Raw genomic sequence first — 21,643 nt, forward strand, 5'->3', positions numbered from 1 at the left:
TTATAGATACTTTGCAGCGAGGAGGAAAAGCAATAGAAATATAACAAGGAACTGAAAAGGTAAATTAGGGAAATGAAGGCATTCTTATACATATCCCAGTGATCCCATTTATTCAGTTTCCCATACCACTGTTGGAAATTAGTCTCGAGATTCAGCTCCAGATCCTTCTCTGCAGAACTTAAGCAAGTATAGACACAATATGGTCCTGTCGAATCAACAGGATATACTACGGGGTCCATGTTTTTGTTCGATAGCTTCAAAACTGCTATGGGATTTTGGTTCAAATGCCTAGACTGGATTTCATCCACGCTGTATCGCACGCTTTTTTTTTTTCGATCCCAGAGGTTACCGAAATCATAAGAGCCATCATAGCCGAAGCAACCTTCCTCTTTCTCAAATTGCGTCAGTTGGTAATCCGTCAAACTCATGATGATAACCAGCAACTCCCACTCCAGAGATTCTGCCTCCAACCTGAAAACTTTCGGAAAGCTACGTTTCAAAGCCCCGGACACCTCGACCTTGATGCATGGGCTCAAGGACTGCGAAAGCAGAGTAAGATATCTGTATTTTGTATCCAAACCAGTTGATACCCAAGAACTATCCACAGATGCAGAGCCGACGGCTGAGCAACCACTAAACGACATTTGGAAATGTATCTATAAAAGGAAAATGAGAGCAAATTGAAGGGTGTATTCGGATGACTCTTATCTAGATCGGCTAAATGGGGGCTGGTCGAGTAGTGTGCCAGTCAAAACGTCAAATTTCGCTATCATGGTGATGCTCAGATGCGCAAGTTGTCAAAAAAGGACGTGCACGAAGCTAATAGATAAGCCATTCAAGCTTAAAGCGGTGAAGAACAATGTTTCCCCACATTATTAACGATAGCATTATCTTCGTAGAAAGATTCAAAGAACAACTGAGCCCCGAAGTAACACAGTTAGTGATCAGATCGACCGGTTTGGGGAACTTGTGGAAGCTGGAGAAGAACCTTTTAGGTCATTTTCAACCAGGCTTCGAACTCTACACCAAAATATGATTCTAAACTGATATTGTGATATAAAAAAACCTATAGTACAAGTATGCTGCCTCTCTGTTATGATCAGAGTATTCATGTGGATGCTAATTCGGTGAAATACTGTCTCAGGATGAGCGAGAGCATTTCTGGAAGTTCCTTGATGTTGTGAACAACCACATAGAACTCGAATGGGAATGTATCAAGGTACTTGTTCACCTTCAACGTCATGTTACCGTTAGAGTCGGGATCGTAAGAAACCTGGCTCATATCCATGATGGACTCGTTAGAGTTAATTCCGTCCATAACGACAAACACAAGCATGATCTTCTCTTCACGGGCTTGACGTACTAGACGTTGGATAGTGGCATGGTCTTCGCAAACACCATCAGAGATGATAATTTGGAGTTGCCAGAGTTCGGAGTCTCCACTGGCACGCGCATGTGCAAATATGTCAAGCGACTTAGCCACAAGGTTGCGGATATCAGTGCGGGTCTGTTGGAAGTCGAACCATTGGAACACCTTTGGACCAGAGTCTTGTGAGAAAGGTCTCTCAAAGGGATGCAAGACCTGGGCTGTTTCGCCAAATTTAACGATAGAAAGAGCACCAGCTTCAAGCTGAGTCAATGCCTTAGAGACAAGTGTGATACTATCAAAGGCCAGTTTCACCACCTGAGACTCAGCCATGGACTTGGAATCGTCAACGGCAATCATGATCTGGTATTGTCTCTTGCTTGGCTTGGTTCTTCTGAGCCAAATCTTGTCCTTGCGGAATTGCGAGGCAATATAAGGGATGATCCTTTTCATGTTAAGTCTCTTACCCGTCTTATAGTCTCCTCTCAGCTTGGTTGCTAAGGTAGGCTCCAAAATCAAACGAAGCTGTTCGGAAAGTCCAGCAGCAAGATCTTGAGAAGCAATTTCACTCTGTCTCCAGAGATCACGAGCTTCTTCCAGCGAGATGGTTGGATTTTCAGTAATGGCATAGTTGTCATTTCCGATAAGCTCGTATTCGCTCTCGCTATCCTCTTCTTCCTTCAACGCACCATCTGTCTCAAAGACCTCTGCAAACCTCTCTCTGTCTCCAACGGTAGCAGCCCTGGCCTCAGATTCGGTGTTTCCGTCTCCATTATCCTGGTCAGCTGTTTCCATTTCGACGTCTTCAGTCTCAGCTTCTTCTTTGACGGTAGGTTCATTCTTGATTGTTTTCTCTTCTTCTTCCTCATCGATGGCCATTTCGTCATCAATGTGTTGGATCTGGTCTTCATCGGCAGCTCCCAAAGCTTGGGTCTGGTTTTCAGCAGTTTCTCCTTCCAAGTGTTGGAACTCATCTGGCCTTTCTCCAGACTTCTGATCAACCATATCGTCAATCTCGCCAGCCTCTTTGATCTCTTGGTGACGGCGATGAAACTCTTTCATGGCATCACCAAGTTGTTTCAGAGACTCTTTAGCCTGGTCTCTTGAATTGTCGCCATCATTCTCGTTCTTGATCTCTTCTTCGGACTGCTGAGTTGCAGCACCAGTAGCACCAACATCTTCACTCTCTTCTTGAACGTCTGCTTGAGCTCCTTCTGATTCCTTGCCGCTTTTCTGTTGAGCAGCAGCATCAGCATCAATGGCCTCGTCCGCTCCTTCATCTTCGACACCATCTGCACCCTCTAGGGTATCTTTATCTTGCTCGTCTTTCTCGTCGGCTTCTTCTCCTTTGGCATCATCAAGTTCTCCTTCCGACTCTTGCTCTTCTTCAACAACATTAGATTCGCCAGCATCCATTTCTTCGTCTCTGTCAAGAGCTTCGTCATCTTCTGCATTCTCGCCTTCACTGATGATGTCCTCTCCTTCTGCTTCTTCTGCATTGTCTTGATCTTCCTCTTCTCCGTTTTCATCTTTGACATTCTCCTCTTCTGCAGGTTCTTCCTTTAGATCGGTGTTTTCTTCATCCACATCCATGCCATCATCGAAATCGTCTTTCGCATCTCCTTCCTTTTCGTCTTCATCGTTATCGGAATCTAGATTCATGTCGTCAGGCAACTCCAACGCCTCAGATTGGTCAACGTTTTCTTCTAGCTTTTCATCTTCTTCGTTTCTGACTTCGTCTTGCTGTTCTCCAACATCTTCCTCATCCTCACCATCTTCATCATTTTCAACCTCATCGTCATCCTTTTGAGCATCTGCATCATCATTGTTTTCCTGCTCTTGCTTAGACTCGTCCTCATTGCCTTGGACGTCTTCGTTGCTATTAGAGTCTTCTGGCATCTGCTCGGATTCTTTCTCCTTAGACTCCTTGGACTCCTCGTCCCACATCTTCTCGTCAATGGCATTCGGATCGGTATCGTCTATATTGTCGATTTCCTCGTCAAGATCATCTTCTCCGTCTTCATTCTCTTCTCCTTCTTCATCTTCTGGAGGAGCGTCTTCGAGATCACCAGCCATATCACCTTCCATGTCGACGGCATCTTCGTTTTCGTCTCCGTCTTCATTGTCATCTTTCTCCTTGTTCTTCTCTTGGGCGTAATCGTCCAACTCTTCGTCATCTTCCACGTCATTGGAAACGTTGTTCGCACCCTCACCATCACCAAGCCCTGTTCCGTCATGAAGATTGTCATCCTGCTTCTCTGTTTGTTTTTCTTCAGGGGAACAGAAGCCATTCTTGGCTACATTGAACAGTACCGAAGACATCAGATAGGTACCATAGGCCGTTTCCGAGTAATTCTCGGCGTTCTTCTTCAAAACGGTAGTCACTAGGTTCTGGTAGTGCCTGATGAAGGGCAAAGCTGAGGCCATCAGCGCCTTGGAAACTAAAGAGGACGACTCGTTGTGCTCAATGCTTGCCATGGTCTTCAAGGCCTTTGTCAATTTGGCTATGATAGTCTTAGTACGAAGAGCTTTACTGTATTGAGTAAGTCTCTTGCCCGTCTTGACAAGCCATTGGTCCATCTCTTCGTCAATCTCCTCTTCCTCATTCAAAGCAATGATTTTCTGGAAAGCAAGCATGATGGAAATACAAACCTGTCTCAGAGAAAGCTCTAGATCTGAAAGGTTGAATACTGCGGTCAGACTGGTGCTTGAAAACACATCAAAGTTGAGCGACTTGAGGAACACCAGTAATGACTCACCAATAAACGAAACTGGTGCGTTTTGCACTATCCACTGAGTGAGCTCGTCCTTGAAATTTTCGATATCACCAGTGACAGATCTGATCTCGTCCAATTGGTCAACAGTGAATACCTCTGAATTTTCCGGGAAAGCACTAGAAGGCCATCTGGCAACTCTTGCACTAATGGATGTAAAAACCGAAGAGTCCACCTTGATAGACGCATACCTGGCACAGCTACCAACTAAGCCAATCAGATACTCGAGAGTCTTTTGAAGCAGTGATTGGTAGTTTTGCAACGACGATGCCTTTTGAGCCATTGAATTGTGAACGGACACTGGAATCAATGATGCGTGTTCATCTTTGCTGTACAAAGTGTTGTATTCATTCACCAGGTTAATCAATCCAAGATGGTTGTTGGCCAATGTCTGCAAGGTTGAACGGGTAGCAATCAACGAAACCAACAAGTTCTCAGAAGCAACCAGTCCCTTTTGAACGTCCGAAACAGGAGCATCTTGAGCAGGATTGTTCGCAACAGCCTTGAGACGTGGCAGCAAATCAAGCATCCGGAAGAAATACACATCACAGCCTTCAATATGCTTGTCATCCAGGGCCTTTGCGGATACAAACACATTGTTCACACTGGACAGAGCAGATTGAATGTCTGTGGTTGTATGAAGCTTGAGACCTATTCTTCTTAGTTCCTTGATGGTGTCACTGAAAAGACGGCTTTTCTGGATCTTCAGAGCAGAACATTCCTTCTTATTGTCCTCGGTAGCAACTGTGGGCGTTTCCTTTCTGAGTCTTTCTGTCTCACTCAGAAGATCCCAGGCCATTTCCAAAATTGTTGGCAGGAACTCCTGGGCTATGCGGTCAACATAGTGGGTCATGTTCTTCTCAACAACGCCAGACCTTTGCAGTCTGGCAGGTCTCTCCTTCCAGCTCTCCACCTTCTCGCAGAGGGAGTAGTTGACGTTCACCTCAACATAGTTTGTGAGATTGACTTGGAAGGCAAATGAAGGTACCTTGGCCTCAAACGCAATACCAGACTCAATCAAAGGCTTAAGCTGCTCGTTCAACAAAGTACGGTACTTTCTGACAATCTTAAAGAGACTCTGGTGGGAGCGACGAGCACTCTGTTTCAAAGCGTCGACATTGACGTCTTTCCAACTTGCGAGTAAGATTACCTCGTTGATGTCACGTTCCAGCTTTTTCTTTCCAGCAGCTTCATATTCTTTGACAGAGGGCAAGAACTGCTCATAGAAACTGATCACATTTCTTAGAGAATCGTGCAGTATCGATTTGCCCAAAAGGTTCAAGTGAGCCGCAAAGGCCTTCACCAGCTTCAAACGATGTCTGAACTCACCATATGTGGTTTGACTAAGAAACACATTGATTGCAGACAAAAACTTGAGACTTTGCTCTTGGTCCAACCGCTCTTCAGCCAGTGCTGGGGCAATGATGTTCTCGAATAGATGGAACCACCATGCTCCGAGATTGAACTCTACAGCCTTGTCTTCGTTGGCAAAGATGGTTTTCCAGCAAGAAAGTTCCAATCTTCTCCACGAGATGATTAGCTGGGCCAATTCTTCAAACTGTTCTTTGAGGGACACCCCGCTATGGGCGTACTTCTCCCATTCGGCAATGAAGGTGTAGATCTGCTCAATCTTTTGCAGTAGTCTTTGAAGTGGAGTCTTCACTGGGTATGTCAAGAATTCCCTGGTCACTCTCAGCAAGTTTTGCAAAGTTGCATGTTCGGGCCATTGCTTGAGCAAACGATCAACTGCAGTTTCGAGCTTCCTAACGATTGAACCAGCACGTTTGGTTTCTGCGATGCTGAATCCGTGGTAGAAATCGAGTCCTTCAGAACTTGAGTCGGTCTGAAATTTGTTCAAAGAGGCAAACATCTGATCCATAACAGGAACTATCAGTGTAGCCGAACTCGAAACGGTATCCCTCAAAAGATCAGAGCCATGAAGTTCTGCATACAAATCAGTGCCAGAAGATACAATTTCTTGCAGAGAGTATTCGTCTGACTCGGTAAATGTTTGCACATAAACATTGGCAATCGAGAAGAAAAGAGTTTCCAAAGACGAGTCTTTGGTAGTATCCTCGGTATCAATATCGAGAACGTCCTCGTAATCAGGGAACATCTTCATGAAATCCTTCTCAGCATCAACTGTAGGGTCGTCGTACTTATAGATGCCTTGGTGAATTGACTGTTTCTCTTCCTCCTTGAGTCTTCTCAAAGTCCATCTATAGTATAGGGCAGTCAGGGATTGCTTGTAAGCGACCTCGAGATCATCACTCAAGGTTCCCTGAGCCTTGTGGAAAGAGTAGAGTTTCATGAGATGAAGAAAGAATTTCTCAGCAGAAGCATCTTCAACTGCACATGCCTTGGCTACAGCCATAGTTGAATCAATATAGTGCATGGTGTACTCATTGTCAAAGAAGTTCTTGAGGTTGATGGTCCATAAGTCCTTCACATATGAGGTGGAGTTTGCGAAGCTGGTCATCAAAGAGAATCCCAGTTTCATACCATACACGTATCCAGCAATGATATCATTCATGTCAGCATACTTTCCAAAGTTAGTCTGCAGACGCAAGATGAACCTTGAGGAGTTCTTCTGGAAGATCTCCAGTTCTTTCGCGATATTTGTGGAGAATTCGTCAACTCCCTTCAATAGTTTTTCCACTGGTATCATACCAGCAGTAGAGTCCATAAACGCATTCCACTCTTCGAAAAGAGCATCTGCTGATCCATGAGGTCTGAAAACTTCGAGTTCGTCATTGAATCCCTCTTTCTCTATGGGCAAACAGGACTCAAGAAGAGTTGATTTGTCTCCGCTAAAAGACCTCTTTGCAGTAATCCAAGACTCGAACATGGATTTAATGGAGAGCTGTTCTGTTTCAAACAACTGTCTGGCCATGTGGTCCGAAACAGCGGGATCATAAGACGAGCTTGGCACAAATAGCTGCAGTAAAGCACTAGAAAACAATACCCATGAACGACCGAGCTTCCTCACATCGTCTGCTTGAGCTATCTCCAACAACGCTGGTTGGATGAAATCAAAAAATGTGTTGTACAGGTTCTTATCTGGACACAGTTGGAATAAAGCACCCAGCTCTTTGGTGGCATGGAAAATGGTAGTGGGGTCTTCAAGGCGAGAGACAAGCTGATGGAATACCATACCTTCCGCATATGCAAACACTTCAGAGTGAATCAGCAGCACAGAAGACATCCATTGGATCAAAATACTCTTGAATTGCTCAACTTGGTCAACTAAAATGCTTCCAGAATTGAAGATAACTGCGGAACTCAAATCTTTCAGGTCACTCAAGACTTGATCCAGGTTTCTTCCTTCAACCAAAGCCAAATCCTTCGATGAGAGAACCAAACGGGACATAAATTCGTTACCAAACAAACCACAAACGCCAGCATCATCCTGCTTGAAATTCCAGAGATTCTCGAAGAATCTTGGATAAGGTTTGAATGGCACGGAGTTAGTGAAGCTTGTAAGCGACAATGTTGGCCTTCCGGCCTGGTGAGCCAACTCAAGCAACTTGGGCGAAGTTGAAATAGAGGATCTGTTCTTGCAACAATATGTTTCTATGAAGTTCATAATCATAGAGAACTCCTCCTTGTATGGATGAACCTTTGCAGTCAGAAACCCTTCAGAGACCTTGTTGAGGGCATCGATTCCTTTGGCGATTTTCTCTAGTAACTCATCGATATCATCGCTCTGGCGATGAATGCTTGCTTTTGAGATCTCCAATAACATCACCTTCAAATCGCCGACCATCTCAAAAGTCTCTTTGAATTGCTTCTGAGAGATGAGATCAAACTCCGCCGAAAGAACAGCTATCTTTTCCTGATAGTACCAGCCAAGGTCTGAGCTTGGATAAGCACCACGGAACGATTCCCAAATTCTTTGAACAGAGAAACCTCTGGTGAGCTTCAAAGGTTCAGAAAACTTGGAAAGCTCCTTGGAAAACCTATCTATGACATCTGAACTCCCTGGCAATGCCATTTCAAGTTCTTTCAACCATTTGGAAACCTCAACTTGCAGAACACGCAACTTGGATTCGTCCTTGACATGAGAAGAGTCAATGATCACACTCAAGATGATCTGTGCTCTGAAAAGAAGCTCGTACAAACCCTTTGACTGGAAAAAAGAGCCTTCTCGGGTTGAAAGATTGACCTGTTCGGCTAAAAACTCGAGAAGAGACATGGTCAAGCGGAACACATTCAGTTTAGGAATGTTCTTTAGGGCACGGCCGTTTGCAACAGCAGCGGAACTCTCGATGAATGTCAACTCTGACAACTTCACAACCTTGGAGCGACTGTCATGTCTCTCGAGATCACGTCTGTTCTTGCTGAGTCTCGAAATAAGTGTGTAGAAGTACAATGGCTCCGATGAGGTGATTGCTGGAGCTAGTTCAGATATGAGCGGAACAAGATAGGAGTTTACCAATGGGTTGAGGCTTTGGTACAGAATCGTTTCTGCATCTTTCTTCAACGTCTCAGACTTGTTCAACGCATCAGAGTAAAGCTGAAAGAAAGGCTGGGCCAGATCGTTCTGTTGCAAAGTCTCAATAGGGTCCAAAATGGCCTGCATGAAGGCGATGTTGACTGACGAAAACTCTGCAGAGCTCGAATTGAGTTCAGCAAAGCCACCAAGTTGTGATATCTGTCCAAATGACACGATTGAAGCAATAATCTCAGGCTGACAGGATGGAGTAGTTGACAGGTCCAGAAGAGAAGAGTATGAAACATCTCTAGAGTCAAACCCGTTTAGGTAACCAGCAGGCAAACACACTTCTGAAGAGAATGGATGAAGTCTGGCCATATCAATGATAATGTCAGACTCCTTCTGAGAAACTTCGCTCAGTCCCAGAATCTTTCTGTCATGTTCAGTCGCCCTGACATCAAGAGTGTCCATGTACATTTCCACACCACGGTTACGCATGGCTCGAGACAATTCACCATACTTAGGATCCATAGTCAGGAACAATCTGAAATTTGGATGCGGCTTGACAATTCTGACGCTTCCATTGTCGGAGTCACACTCGTTTATGAGTAACGAACCGTTAGTCTCTAACAAAGAGTTGAGACGATCCAGCACAGAAGCATTGCATAAGTTTGCATTATCAAGAACAAGCCATTGTCCCTTCTCCACCGCATTCAAAAGAGTACCGTCAAACCATTGAAATCTCAAAGCCGAATTTCCATTGCTGGCCTTGGCCTTTAATGTCTTGAATGATTTGTCAAGTGCTTTCAAGCTTTCGTTGGAAGAAGCGATTTCCTTGATCTTGTTGTAGGTCGTGTCCAGTTCCCAAAAAGTTGTGTCACCATTGACATGTGAAAGACCGTCAAGTTCTTGTAACAAAGCCAACATGGAGTTGAATTCAGACTCTTCAGAACACAAATTCTCAGCAATGATCTCACGGGTAACACGGAACAACTCTCTTGAGAGATCCGACACCTCACGAGACATGTCGGACTGCTCGTATCCACCCAGTAAGTCCATGCTATCGATCTCGTTGTTCATGGGGAAGTCTATGAGCTGTGCTCCAACAAGACCTGCGGCATATTTGATGAGGTCTGATTTTCCTGAGCCGGATGGACCGACTAGAATCAGAGGCCAGGCATTTTTGGTAGTGCGAAACAGCGTCTCCAAGAAGTCAAAGTTGCACTGCAAAGGTTGAAGGTTTCTGGCCGGGGTGTACTGAATGAAAGGTGATCTTTCCACGAGCTCGGAGTTGGCCTGAACAAAATTCTGACCAACCTTCAAGTAAGGGTCACGGCTAGGAAGTTCGACAAAGATTTCCTTGAAGAGTGCAGAAGCATGTTCCTGATCCTCAACGGAGCGGAATCTCTGCACTATCAAGGATTGGAAGAAGTCAGAAGGACTTGAAACGGGATTCAACGAGGAAGCACTCATAAGCGAAAGCCATCTCAACGTGTCACGCAGATTGAACTCCCATGGTCCTCCAGAAGCACCCCAGGCCTTGTCAATCACAACCTGCTTCTCCAGCTTGGAGACAAACGATATCATCTGTTGGCAAAGCTGGGTATCAATGTTAGGATAAAGGTGAGAGGCGATCATCTCCAGGTCGAGACCCGTGAGCATGTCAATGTAGACAACGCTGAATCTATTCACAAACGATTTGGGCAGACCCTTTCTACCACCACCTTGGTATTGCGGGTTTTGAGCCGCAAATACCATGAACTCGGGGTGACTGACAAAAGATCTATCCAACTCGGGAATGTAAGCTTCTCCACGGTGATCCAAACAAGCGTTCAATCCTTCAAGAACAGACTGGGAGGCCAAATTCATTTCATCAAGAAGAACCCATTCTCCCCGTTGCATTGCCCTCAGAAAAGGAGCATCTCTCCATACAAATTCACCCTCTGCACCGCCTTCAGCAGGCACATCAGAACCAAACAGATCAATGAGATCTGTTTGCTCCGACAGGTTGATACGGGTCAATGGGTTACCGGTTGCCTTTGCCAACGCTGAGATCAAACTGGTCTTTCCAACACCAGGACTACCCTCAAGTAGAATGGGCTTGCGCACTTGCATCGCTCTCAAGACACGCATGGCGTTGCCTGCTGTTGTTGGGGCCTGGAGGTTGAACGAGTCAATCCCTTCAATATCTCCCTTAGTTGGGAAACTATAGAATCCAGATGTCAAACGGCCCTCTTCGATGGTCACGCTGGGCTGATCGCCATAAAAGACGCTCAGATCCTCACCAGCAAACTCGGACAGTTTGTGGACACACTTTAGCTTCAACTTGCGAAGGTGTTCTTCGTTCTCAGAAAGATATGCCGTATTGTTGGTACCGAGTGCATCGATGAACACCATACAGGCACCATGGAGCAGCGAGGCAGCTGGTGGAATCTGCGCCGAGTCTTGAGTTGAGTTGATGAAACGGACCCATGCGAGAATGTCACGCAAAGATATTACACCGTTTGAGGTGGATCCTCCACCAAACTCCATGGCGAACCATTTTGAAAAGTCCACCAGGGCGTTCGTCAAGTTTCTTGAGCCCTCAACCAACGATGCCTGAACAATCTGGCGAACGTCGTCAAAGTCTTCCATAGAAGGAACCCAGATTTCTGTGAAACGGTTTCTTAGAGCTGGCGACAACTCTTTCTTTCCGTAGTCTCCTCCTGGGTTCATGGTTGCGAAGAACTTGAACTCTTCACGAGCAACTATGGAGTCCTCGTCAGATCCTTTTTCGGCAAGAAGAATAGTTCTTTCTGGTTCCAGCACCGAATTCAGTCTTTCAAGGACGGAGTCGTCGGCAAGAGAGATCTCATCAAGCAGGAAGAAGGAACCTGTTTTCAGTGCTTGTATTAAAGGTCCGTCAGACCACTGAAAGAGAGCCTTAGTCTGCACTTTCTTCTCTTGAACTTTGGTTCTCTCTTCGTCTGAAAAGGAGCTAGAGTTCTGATCAAAAAGCTTCAGCAGTTCATCCAGAGAATTCTCCTCAAGGTCAGTCAGATCGATCTTTGCAAGCAGAGTTTTCAGCAATGATATAAGGTCTCGCAATATATCAGTCCTATTCCGAATTGGTCTCTGAGCACCCAAAAGATCCCCAGTCTCCATGTTCTGGTGCGCATTCACTGAGATAAGCTCTTTGCCAGAGATGTCTGCCAAAAGCTGGCATATCGTGGTCTTACCACAGCCAGTTTCACCTACCAGCAAAATGGGCTCGTTGTACTCCATGGCCGTCTTCACCAAAACGGCAAGTCTTCTCATGGCCTTGGTCCAGATAACGTTGCTGTCCACACTCAGAACCTTTGGATCTTCGAGCTGAGAATAATAGGCATCCATGTCAAGTTTTACCTTCATGATCTTCTCAACAGCTTTCTGAACAACAGCCTTTTCATCTGGCTTTCTGACCCTTTCAGCAAGGAGCATATATCCATTGGCCGCTAACTGTTCATAGCCAACAGCTTCTCTGGTTGCCCATCTGAACAGATCTCTCAAGGTCGCGAACGAGTTCTTTTCCTCAAACAGTCTGGTGGACTGACGTTGGACTGTCAACTCTTTGTACACGGCAACAATCTTCTTGGCATAGGTCGGAGCAATCTGGCAGCGCTCTCTCAAAATCACTTCCAGTTCATCTTGTGGAATGTCGTCAAAGTGCAGCTCCAAAAATCTGTTTCTGAAAGCCTTGGACAAAACCTTTCTGCCTCCGTACAATCCGGGGGGGTTCTGAGTTGCAAACAGCATGAAGTGTGGGTGAGGGCGAATGATTTCCTGAGTCTCAGGAATGAATAACTCACGGTTATCGTCAAGCAAACGATTAAGTGCTTCCAGGACATCGGTAGGAGCCAAATTCAACTCATCCAATACTATCCAATGACCATTCCTGAGAGCGTCTACCAAAATACCTTCCTTGAAAACAAGTTTACCAGTATCGTCGGAAACATAGGTTCCAAGGTATTCTTGGAGATCCGTGTGCTCGTGGTTGTTGATACGAACAAACTTGTGTCCAGTAATTTTGGCAAGATAATGAATCATCGATGTTTTACCACTGGATGTTGGACCTTGGATGAGAACAGGGAATCTGCGACTGCTCGAAGCTCTGACCAAGTTGAGCAGATTTTTCTCAACAAAAGGAGTGATGATATAGTGGGCCTGGGGTTGTGGAGTAAGCGGACCTCTTCTCATCCAGTAGTATTTGAACTGGACAAACTCCGCGTCATGCGAAGAAGGATCTGGAGGAATCTGAGATAAAACAGACTTTGCGTTCTTGAGCCTCTGAATGGTATATTTCTCGATCAAAGGCTTCAAAATCTGCTCCGAAGATGCATCAAGAAGAGTCAGGAAGGACATGCAAAACGCTTCAAACAGCGATCTTCGCAGTCCATAGATCGAGATGATATCCCGAACATATGTCAGTGTTCTAGTCAGAGTACGAATACTGAAGTGAGGCCTCTGGTTGGAACTATCCACGATTCTGTTCTCGTCTGACATCTTCTTGGCTGCAATGTAAAGCTCAGCAATGTCATTGCCGCACCATTCGTCTGCGAGAACATAGGCACCAATGTACTTGTCAATGATCATGAGGAGGTCTGAAATATCATCACCCGGGGAGCTGACATACACCTCTGAGAACTTCGAACGAATTCCTGAAGGAAGCTCTTTTTTGCCAACATCCGTTGCAGGGTTCATACAACCGAATATCCTGAACTCCTGGTGAGCAAGAACCTTCTCTATGTCTCCCTTTTCACTCAAAAGAACGTTTCTCTGCTGAATGTCCTCAGAAAGAAGGTCAGAGATACTTTCGAGTGTTTCCGGTGCAGCCAAGTTGATCTCATCAAGAAGCAACCAGTCTCCGTTTCTGACTGCTTTGACTAGTGATCCCTCCACGAACCTGAACACAAATGAGTTTTCCACATTTACCATCTCTTTCTCGAAGTCAGAAACTTGAGATTTGAATGAGCTCCATTCTTTGTGCAAACGTTCTTTATCGTTATCATTCAGTTTTCTCTTCTTGCGAGCCTCTCCTTCCTCCGAATCCTCCTTCTCTGGTTTGGTGAGGTGAGAGTCGGCCATCTTGCAGGCCTCTTTCCAGAGTCTTCCAACTGCCTTCCATTGACTTTTGTTGAAGCACTTCGACAGCAGTTGCAGAAACTGAGCATTCTTTTTAGCAGAGAAAGTCCTATTGAAAAGTTCTTCAAAAACCTCTTGCACAGGTAAAGCAATTGTCTTAGCAGTAACGGGCTTGAAACCACCAAGCAAATCACTCACCTCCGTCTGCTGAGAAACGTTGATCACCACGAGCTTCTTTCCAAGCAGAGACGCAACCTGTTGGACGACGGTAGTCTTACCAGTACCTGTTTCTCCAACCAATAGCACAGGTTCGACCATCGAAATGGAAACACCAACCTTCTCCATTAGTCTCAGCGAGTGGTTGGTCCTGGCAAAGGAACCCGAGCTTTTGGAGTTCTTCTTTATGCTGGCAAAGCCCACTGCCTTGGAAAGAATGGCCCTGCCAATCGACAGATGGTCATCACTGTTGTTGAACGTTGGAACGTGTTTGTTGACGTGCAAGTTGATTCTTGAAGTTGGAATCTCCAGAGACTCTCCAATCTGCTTGATGAGGGCCTCCAACGCAGTCTGGTCGGCAATGGAACTGGAGAAACAATCCACAGCCTCCTGGAACAATGTGTCGTACAGTTCCTGTTGCATCAGATCATCACTTGAGACTAAACCAAACTTCTGGAAGCTTCTTTCGCATCTCTTGCAAAACTTCATCAGATCTCTGGTGGATATGTTTCTGGGCTGCGAGCCTCTATTCATGGCGAGGAACTTCTTCGATGTGTAGAAGTGCTCAACATCAAAGAAGCACTTCAAAAACACTGGCAAAAGATTCCTCAGCACTGGAAATTTGGCCAGAAGTATCTGAGACAAGTCGCTAGTATCTAGTTGCTCGGTATAGACAGTTTTCCACATTCGGGAACCGATGAGGTCGGGCACACTATCGTTATCTTCGCGAATCGAAAGAGTAGCGAGCAACTGAAATCCATTAGCAGCTCTTATCACTTCTCCTCTGGAAGGAATCAAAAGCTCGCGTTTCTCCAGAAGTCCAAGCAAGACCGACAACACTTCGGTTGGGGCTTTGTCGATGTCCTCCACAAAAACCCATTTGCCTTCTCTCACAGCAGTTGTCAATATACCACTTTTCCATTCGAAACTACCAGGCTGAGAACCCGAGGAATACGTTCCTAACAGGAGCTTCGAATCAGTCTGCTGGTTCAAGTGAATTTTAATCACGTCATCTGATTTGAGCTTCATGAGACTGGCCGCTTCGTTAACCAAAAAGGTCTTTCCTGATCCAGAAGCACCCACCAGCATGACTGGAGTACACGTTTTGATACACTGTGCAATCTCCCGGAGTGCTCTACTGGATTTGGCAATAGGAACGAACTGGGATGTGGTGAAGAGAGCCTCTCTGTGTGGGTTTGCTAGAGTAGGCAAATCTGGAACCAGGATCTCACCCACAATAGCAACACCTCTGGAAAGGTCTTCAGGTTTGATATTCACCCATTCAGTACATTTGTGCTCGTCATAGGTGGTGTTTTTAACGGTAGTGATGTTTGCCAGTCGTTTGGCTTCCAACAAATTCAAATAGGACAAGTCCACGTCTCTATCTCCTTCATAGTGGCTCTTCAATGACTGATTTCCCAAGTAGTTTTTCAACATTGTATTTCTTGCCGCTTCAGACAAGCTCAAGTATTGGTATAGTATCTGAATCGAGAGATATTTGTTCACGCTGGATGACGATTCGGAATTCATGCATGAGTATAGCACCGACGGCTGGACAAACCTGTGGTATCTCTGTCTATCCGTTCTCAACAGCCTGTAAAATGCAAGCAAGATCTCCTGGAGTTCCTCATTAGCAATTTCTGTATCCAACTTTTGGAAAAAGTTCTTTTCAGCGAGAAAAAATTCAACCAAAGATCCTAAGTCAGGCGAATGAGCCTTGGCCACGGCACTCAGCACTAGAGATCCAGGTATCTGTCTTGGTTTCAACTCAAATTGGCTGATACAATAATTTTCGACCTCCTCATTGGTAATTGCCCTAGCTGTCAGTTCTAACAGAATATCGGAGTATGCAAGTGCGATTGGAGCAGTGATGCTCTCATAGAGGAAGAACGATGAGAGAATGAAAAGATTCTCCGCATTGTTCTTCTGTTTGTCAAACCTATAAAACGCAGGAATAGACCTTCTTTCATAGACACTCCTATATGCACCAATGATATGGTCAACTTTTGTCAGATCCAGCAATATCTGCGAATCCATGATGTTGAGCATGGCCTGAGATTCACTCATCTGGAGTAATGAACTTTCCTGTAAGCAGGCGGCGCAATAACAACAATTAACACCCTCGGATCTGATAGATAATGCACTAGTATAATCCAGTGACAAATCTTATGACCACAAAAGGCTATGCTAAGTTATAAGAAGAAAAAGGTTCAAATCCAGGCTTCTTACGCTTCTACACTATACAAAAACATAAATCTGAAAAAAAAATCGTCTCCGGGTAACCTCATCGGCCGTCCTCACCTCTGTTTTTGGTCCATTCTGCACTACCACTCTCTCTTGGCTTCATTTCAGTTTGGGATTTTTCCTGATTTTTCGCAAAAGAATTGGCTGAAGATGTTCGCGTTAATGCGTTGATCTCGAGATTGTACTGCACAAGTTTCTTGTAAAGACCTGTATCGTCGGTCTCGGAAGCCCATCTCTTTGCGTTGACATAGCGGAACACTGTGCTCAGAGAACTTTCATCTATCTTATTTCTCGGTAGCGCGCGATCCAAGTCTTTGCAAATATACTTTTCGCTCAAGTCTATCGCATAGTCTTCACCAAAACCAAAGACATAGCTCATTTTCTTGGCCCAACCCCTGTTGTACAGATGTGGATTGTCGAACGCGTCCTCACAAGAGTCTAAATGAACCCACCTCTGGAGCGATTCGGAGTAGAATTCGCTCCAAACATGATCCTCAGAGTTCCACACACTTCTGCATTTGATATCGAGAGATTTGAGTAGTAGAAGGAAACAATTGTTCCATTCCCCACACCTTCCTCTTCGGCTCTTCAGCAACGACGAGGGATTGTTAAGTCGGGGAAACCGTATTTGTTCTTGGCACTTTTTGCACTTGTATATTTCAACTCCGGCTGCTCGGCCCTGTATTTCTTCCCTCGTTGCTGGAGGTGCATTGCCCGCGGGCTCGATCTGGTCCTGGTCTGCATTTCCACATCTGTCGCAATCGGGCTTGTTAACCCACTTGAAGAACTTGTGTCTAAACCAGTGTAGCAACTCAAGCACTAGAAAATCGGTATAACCCAAATTCTGGTCGCCCTTACCCTCCTTCTGCTCTCGCTCTCTCCTCTCAACTCCAGAGTACACATCAGATGCAATGATGATCTCGATCGCCTGCTCCTGCCACTCGGGGTTATTGTAAGCATTCATAGAATCTGTGAGTCCCAGAATGGTCTTGGCCAGTTGGTTGGTCCTCAAGAGGTTCTGAAAGCCTGAATTTGCCGTAAGCGTGTTCAGCAGCTCTTGTTGGTGGTCTCTCTCAGCACAGGCATACCCTTTCTGTAGACTAACAGCGAGATCAGAAAAAGATGACATTACGTTGAATGATGTATGATCCACAGAATTGTATAAGTATTGCCCAATCTATTTTTTCTTTATAAGGGAATTTCAAAGATGGAATGTCAAGTCTTAATAGATGGTGGGTGTGTCAGGGCAAACAGCTTATATAAAGCTCAGATAGACCCTCATCTTGCTGGCTATGCACGATATCTACTGGCCTGAAAAATTATTGTAAGTTACAGGCAATATTCTCTGACGTCTCAAATTCGTACAAAATTCCAGGTATTTTCATAGATTCTTACAGATAGCTCTTTCAAAGTTTCTAATATGGAGGAAATTTTTCAGCCATCTGAGTAGCAGCTAGTGCCAACTTATCTTTCGTAAGAAGTATAACACTCAGCTTGGGCTCGATTCCATAGTCATTGAACACCCTTCTGGAATCGGTCTCTTGAGACTGGTTGGTATAGCTGAAGTATCCATGGAATAAGGAATTTTCTTCCAAGACTTGATCTTCGTAATGGAAGTAGTCCAGTTCTGGAATTTCCTCGCCCTGTTTCTTGGACTTCTTGCTCTTCTTCTGGTCCTCCTCGAGGGCCTTATCAGTGGCAGAGGCCACCAGTTTGTACACCTTGGAGATCACCAAAAAATAGTCGAACTCAAATGGCTCCTTGTTATTTTTGGAATTTTCGATCTCTTCTAGTAACATTTTGTACATGGGAGGCGTGGTCTCAACAGGCATGTTGATGAGTCTTTCACTAACGATCCAGCCAGTCTTGAACTTCGAGGCTGAAGAGAGCAATTGTCTCAGAGTCATGCTGAACTCTGCAGTTTTGGAGGTTTTCTCAAACAAATACTGCACCAAAGTCTTGAATGATTGTTTCGACAGGTTTTCATTCAAATTCACAACTGACAGTATAGAAAAAGGATCGCTCTCCTTACCCTCTGTCTTGATAGTGGTTCCAACGTGGCTGTTACTCAAAATCAGGTCTGCAAAAGCAGATATGTCAAACTTGATGGAGTCATCTCCAAACATCTGTCTCAGAAAGTTTTTCGTAGCATGAAAGTCAATGGGGTCAAAATCAAAAAAGTCAAAATCAACGTTGACCATCTCCTCTCCATCCTCTTCGCCCTCCTCGTTCATTTCTTCGTCTTCACTATCGGTTGAACTCAGTTCAATATCAGGCTCCGAATCTTCCTGGTCTGCTCTTCTTTTGCTCATTTTGGCCTTCTTTTTTGTTGATTTTAGTTACTTCTGGTTGCTTTAGCACAGTCGTGTTTTCTTGAAAAGGACATTTCGAAATTTTTCAGATAGGGCGATGAGGTCGCGATGAGGTAAACTTTTGAAGTAAACTTTGAGACCGAGTAATCATCTTAGCCTCTCCATTTGTTATTGATATTTTTGCGATTTGCATCCCCTTTGCGTCCAATTTTTGGGGAATTTTCTCACCATGCCCCTACTAACAGGATATGGATCTTCGTCAGATTCCAGCGATGACGAAAAACTGACGCCAAAGCGGTCTACGCTCGAACTAGCTCCCGCAGCTGCTGTGGCTGAATACAAACACTCAGTGCATATGGTGGTCTCGGACGATAATAGTGTGCGCAAAAATGCAGCTGCATTTGTTCAAAGGGAGTTAATGGATGAAGTTTCTTTTCAGGCACAGAAAAGGGCTTACGAGATGAATGCAAGTGACGATGAAGGCACTAGACCTAAGGGCTCTAAAGTGAAACGTTCCCGAAAGAAAGGCTCGCCAGAAGACGTGGATGGCTACAAAGGGCCATGGGCTAGCTACTCTGAGACCAGCTCGGAATCCGATGATGAGGCGGATTCCGTTGATACTCCAGAAGAAGAGCCGCAATACATATACAAAGCCGTACATGACGATGTGGAAACCACGAAACTCTACGCGAAGTCCGAGACGGATTATCTTGGAAGAACTTACATGCATATACCACAGGACTTAGGAATTGACCTGTTGAAAGATCCGGGTTCCCAGAACTGTTATGTTCCAAAGAGGAAGATCCATACCTGGGCTGGTCACGAGAAAGGCACGCAAAAACTGCAATTTTTCCCCAAATCTGGCCATATGTTGCTTTCTTGTGGAAATGACAACAATATCTTTCTTTGGGACACATATCATAAACGAGAGCTTCTGCGCGGTTATTTTGGTCATAGGATGGCTGTGAAAGATGTCGATTTCAACCATGATGGCAGTCGGTTCCTCAGTTGTTCTTATGATAAAACAGTCAAATTATGGGATACAGAGAAAGGCGTTTGTTTGAGCAGATATAAGCTGCAATCTTTGCCCAACGTGGTGAGGTATAACACCAATGTAGACAAAAACCACGAGTTCGTGGTTGGTCTGACGAATAACAAGATTGAGCATTTTGATTCTAGAACCGAGGAAACCGTCCAGACTTACGATCATCACATGGGTGCGATTAATGATATTTGTTTTGTTGACAACGGCAACAAATTCATGTCGTCTTCAGATGATAAAACGCTCAGAGTCTGGGGTTGGCAGGTGAACATGCCCATCAAGCACATATCTGATCCATCGCAGCATTCCATGCCCAGGCTATCTCTACATCCCAGTTCCAGCTATGTTGTTGCTCAGAGTATGGACAATACTATAGTTACATTCAGCGCGAGAGACAAGTTCAAGAGAAGTGTCAAAAAGAAGTTCTCGGGTCATAAGAATGCAGCCTATGCTGTCGGGTTGGATTTCACTCCAGATGGTAAGATCCTGATGAGTGGAGATTCCAATGGATTTGCCTACTTTTGGGACTGGAAAACTGTCAAAGTCGTTACTAAACTAAAGGTTGATGATATGCCAATCAGCTGTATTCAGGCGCATCCGCAAGAGACGAGTAAGGTGGCTATCAGTGGAGCCAAGGGGAAGATCTATTACTATGAGTGATTGAGATCAGACGATTTACCAAAAGTTAATGACCAAAAGAGAGGGCTTGTCACTAAATGAGAAATAAAAAAAGTCTTCTACACGAATAAAACATCTTCTCTGATTGTGTTTATCAGCAATTACGTAACTCTCGCATCACGCGTAGAATGAGACAGATTTGGTCTTTCTCGCTTGCACCTCGCCAATGGCCTCCACGAAATCCTCGTGCTTGATCATGTTTTGTCCGTTTCTCAAGCCAATCATACCTGCTTCCACGGTCACCGCCTTCAATTGGGCACCGTTGAACTCATCCGTGGATCTGGCCAATTCCTCCCAGTTGACTTTATCATCAACGGTCATCTTTCTTGCATGAATCTGCAGAATCTGAGCCCTGGCTTCTTCAGTGGGTAATGGAAACTCGATCTTACGATCCAAACGCCCAGAACGCAGCAAAGCTGGATCCAGCACGTCCACTCTGTTGGTGGCAGCCAAGACCTTCACTCTGTCGTCGGAGTCAAACCCGTCCAGCTGGTTAAGTAACTCCAACATGGTTCTCTGCACTTCTCTGTCACCGCTCTTGTCAGAATCAAATCTCTTTGTACCAATGGCATCCAACTCATCTATGAAAATGATGGTAGGAGCCTTCTCCTTGGCCAGAGCAAAGGCATCGCGCACTAACTTAGCACCATCACCAATAAACATCTGGACCAATTGTGGAGCCGCGAGTTTCAAAAAGGTGGCATTCGATTGAGCTGCACATGCTCTAGCTAGCAAAGTCTTTCCAGTTCCAGGAGGTCCGTACATAAGAGCACCTTTGGGGGCCTTGATACCCAAATTCTTGAACTTTTCAGCCTGCTGCATGGGCAAAACAACCGCCTCTACAAGCTCCTCCACTTGTTTGTCCAAACCACCAATATCCGAATAGGTTTCAGCAGGCTTCTCTTCAACCTCCATGGCCTTCACTCTCGAATCGTACTCGGCTGGAAGCGTGTCCAGAATCAGATAACTGTCCTTATTGACACCAATCAGGTCACCAGGCTTCAGCTCAGCAGGATCAACAAGTCCTATTAGGGGTAAAAACACGGTCTGTCTGGTGGAGGTCTTCACTACAGCGGATTTTCCCACTCTGGTGGAGTCCAAATCCACGTTAGCGCCTTCCTCAGTGGCATCTTCCTCGGCCTCCATATCTAACAGCTCGACAACGTTCCCCACCAAGTAGGGTAGTTGCTTGTTGTTCTCAATCTTATCTTTGTTGTCTTTGATTTTCTCCAGCATTACGGTCTTCTCGTGCTGCAGTCTCAGCAGTTCCGATCTAAACAGCTTGATCTCGTTATCCAACAGCTTTGAGCGATTGGTGATGTCCGTTGTGGACGACCCCAGAATCTCGGTGTCGATTTCCGGCTCATCTGTGTTTTCAAGTTCTTCCAAGGTTGCCATTGTGAAATCTAGGCTCTAAACGCTTTGAGTTCAAGGCGATGTTGATCAATGGTGTGGATACTTGTTCAGTTGGTGATT

The 21,643-nt window shown here is 45.2% G+C and overlaps 5 protein-coding genes across 5 annotated transcripts; 1 reads left to right on the forward strand and 4 right to left on the reverse strand.

Moving 5' to 3' along the window:
* Positions 1–1,108: 1,108 nt before the first annotated feature.
* Positions 1,109–15,958, reverse strand: KUCA_T00005566001 (uncharacterized protein; the record flags this gene model as incomplete). The annotated part of the gene is made up of 1 exon (XM_022606030.1): positions 1,109–15,958. One exon carries the CDS (start codon positions 15,956–15,958, stop codon positions 1,109–1,111), a length of 14,850 nt encoding a protein of 4,949 aa, XP_022461557.1.
* A 217-nt stretch (positions 15,959–16,175) lies between these two features.
* On the reverse strand, positions 16,176–17,264 carry KUCA_T00005567001 (uncharacterized protein; the record flags this gene model as incomplete). Its single annotated transcript, XM_022606041.1, has 1 exon — positions 16,176–17,264. One exon carries the CDS (start codon positions 17,262–17,264, stop codon positions 16,176–16,178), a length of 1,089 nt encoding a protein of 362 aa, XP_022461558.1.
* A 286-nt stretch (positions 17,265–17,550) lies between these two features.
* Positions 17,551–18,447, reverse strand: KUCA_T00005568001 (uncharacterized protein; the record flags this gene model as incomplete). The annotated part of the gene is made up of 1 exon (XM_022606052.1): positions 17,551–18,447. One exon carries the CDS (start codon positions 18,445–18,447, stop codon positions 17,551–17,553), a length of 897 nt encoding a protein of 298 aa, XP_022461559.1.
* A 229-nt stretch (positions 18,448–18,676) lies between these two features.
* KUCA_T00005569001 (uncharacterized protein) lies at positions 18,677–20,149 on the forward strand (the record flags this gene model as incomplete). Its single annotated transcript, XM_022606063.1, has 1 exon — positions 18,677–20,149. The coding sequence occupies one exon, from the start codon at positions 18,677–18,679 to the stop codon at positions 20,147–20,149; it is 1,473 nt and encodes a 490-aa protein (XP_022461560.1).
* Positions 20,150–20,284: 135 nt separating this feature from the next.
* KUCA_T00005570001 (uncharacterized protein) lies at positions 20,285–21,565 on the reverse strand (the record flags this gene model as incomplete). Its single annotated transcript, XM_022606074.1, has 1 exon — positions 20,285–21,565. One exon carries the CDS (start codon positions 21,563–21,565, stop codon positions 20,285–20,287), a length of 1,281 nt encoding a protein of 426 aa, XP_022461561.1.
* Between the last annotated feature and the right edge of the window lie 78 nt (positions 21,566–21,643).

The sequence above is a fragment of the Kuraishia capsulata genome, genomic scaffold, assembly GCF_000576695.1.
Source record: "Kuraishia capsulata CBS 1993 genomic scaffold, Kuraishia_capsulata_scaffold_7, whole genome shotgun sequence".
NCBI lineage: Eukaryota > Fungi > Ascomycota > Pichiomycetes > Pichiales > Pichiaceae > Kuraishia > Kuraishia capsulata.